Source organism: Condylura cristata, unplaced genomic scaffold (assembly GCF_000260355.1).
Source record: "Condylura cristata isolate star-nosed mole 26May11 unplaced genomic scaffold, ConCri1.0 scaffold00015, whole genome shotgun sequence".
Classification (NCBI taxonomy): domain Eukaryota; kingdom Metazoa; phylum Chordata; class Mammalia; order Eulipotyphla; family Talpidae; genus Condylura; species Condylura cristata.
Window position 1 is genome coordinate 142,361 of NW_004567116.1, and position 888 is coordinate 143,248.

The 888-nt window shown below is 74.2% G+C and overlaps 2 protein-coding genes across 2 annotated transcripts in view; both read left to right on the forward strand.

Moving 5' to 3' along the window:
- ARHGAP39 (Rho GTPase activating protein 39) overlaps positions 1-310 on the forward strand; it is an 11,178-nt gene extending 10,868 nt beyond the window's left edge. The window contains exon 7 of the mRNA XM_012725099.1: positions 297-310. Within this exon, the coding sequence (XP_012580553.1) occupies positions 297-310 (14 nt within the window). The remainder of the gene's footprint in view (positions 1-296) is intronic.
- LOC101624565 (chromosome unknown open reading frame, human C8orf82) lies at positions 7-887 on the forward strand (the record flags this gene model as incomplete). Its single annotated transcript, XM_012725100.1, has 2 exons — positions 7-345; positions 448-887. Coding segments are annotated over exons 1-2 (468 nt in total), but the record flags the coding sequence as incomplete, so codon positions are not given.
- Position 888: the final 1 nt, after the last annotated feature.

The following is an 888-nucleotide window of genomic DNA, read 5'->3' on the forward strand; positions in this document are numbered from 1 at the left end:
CCCCCGGCCCCGGCCGCCCCGCCGACTTGGGAAGCCCGGAGGAGCACCCCGCTTAGCGGGGAGGGAGGAGTCAGGGGCCTCCGCAGCTGGCGGCGCATCCGACTGGAAACTCGACGGAGGGGCGGGGGGATGCCAGCGGGGCGAGCTGGCCCAGGACACCCAGACGCCCGGAGGGGAGGGTGCGGGTGCTGCCCCGCCCGAGGCGCAGAGTGCAGGGGCGGGTAAGGACACCGCTGGGCTCAGGCCGGCCGTCGGGCTTACACTGAGACTGAGCCGCGGCCTGCCGTCTCTCGCAGCTTTTCCTGGATGACTCCAAAATGAAGAACTTCGTCACCTGCTTCAAAGGTACTGCTGTGCGCCCTCCTTGGGGGAGGCCTGCGTGCCCTGCGAGCCGTGGCAGGCGGCCGGGGCCCGGGCCCGGTGAGCAGCGCGCCCTTCGCCCCGCAGACCCGCAGTTCCTGGTCGCCTTCTTCTCCCGCCTGAGACCCAACCGCAGTGGGCGCTACGAGGCCTCCTTCCCCTTCCTCTCGCCCTGCGGCAGAGAGCGCAACTTCCTGCGCTGCGATGACCGGCCGGTGGTCTTCACGCACATGCTGTCCGCGGGCCCCGGCCCTCCGCGGCTCTCCTACTGCGGCGGCGGCGAGGCCCTGGCCGTGCCCTTCGAGCCGGCGCGCCTGCTGCCCCTGGCCTCCAACGGGCGCCTCTACCACCCGGCGCCGGAGCGCGTGGGCGGCGTGGGCCTGGTGCGCTCCGCCCTGGCCTACGAGCTCAGCGCCTGCTTCGAGTACGACCCCGGCGCGCCCGCCCTGCCCTCGCACGTGCGCTGGCAGGGCCGCCGCCTCGCCCTCACCATGGACCTGGCCGCACTCCTGGGCGCCGCCCCCGCGC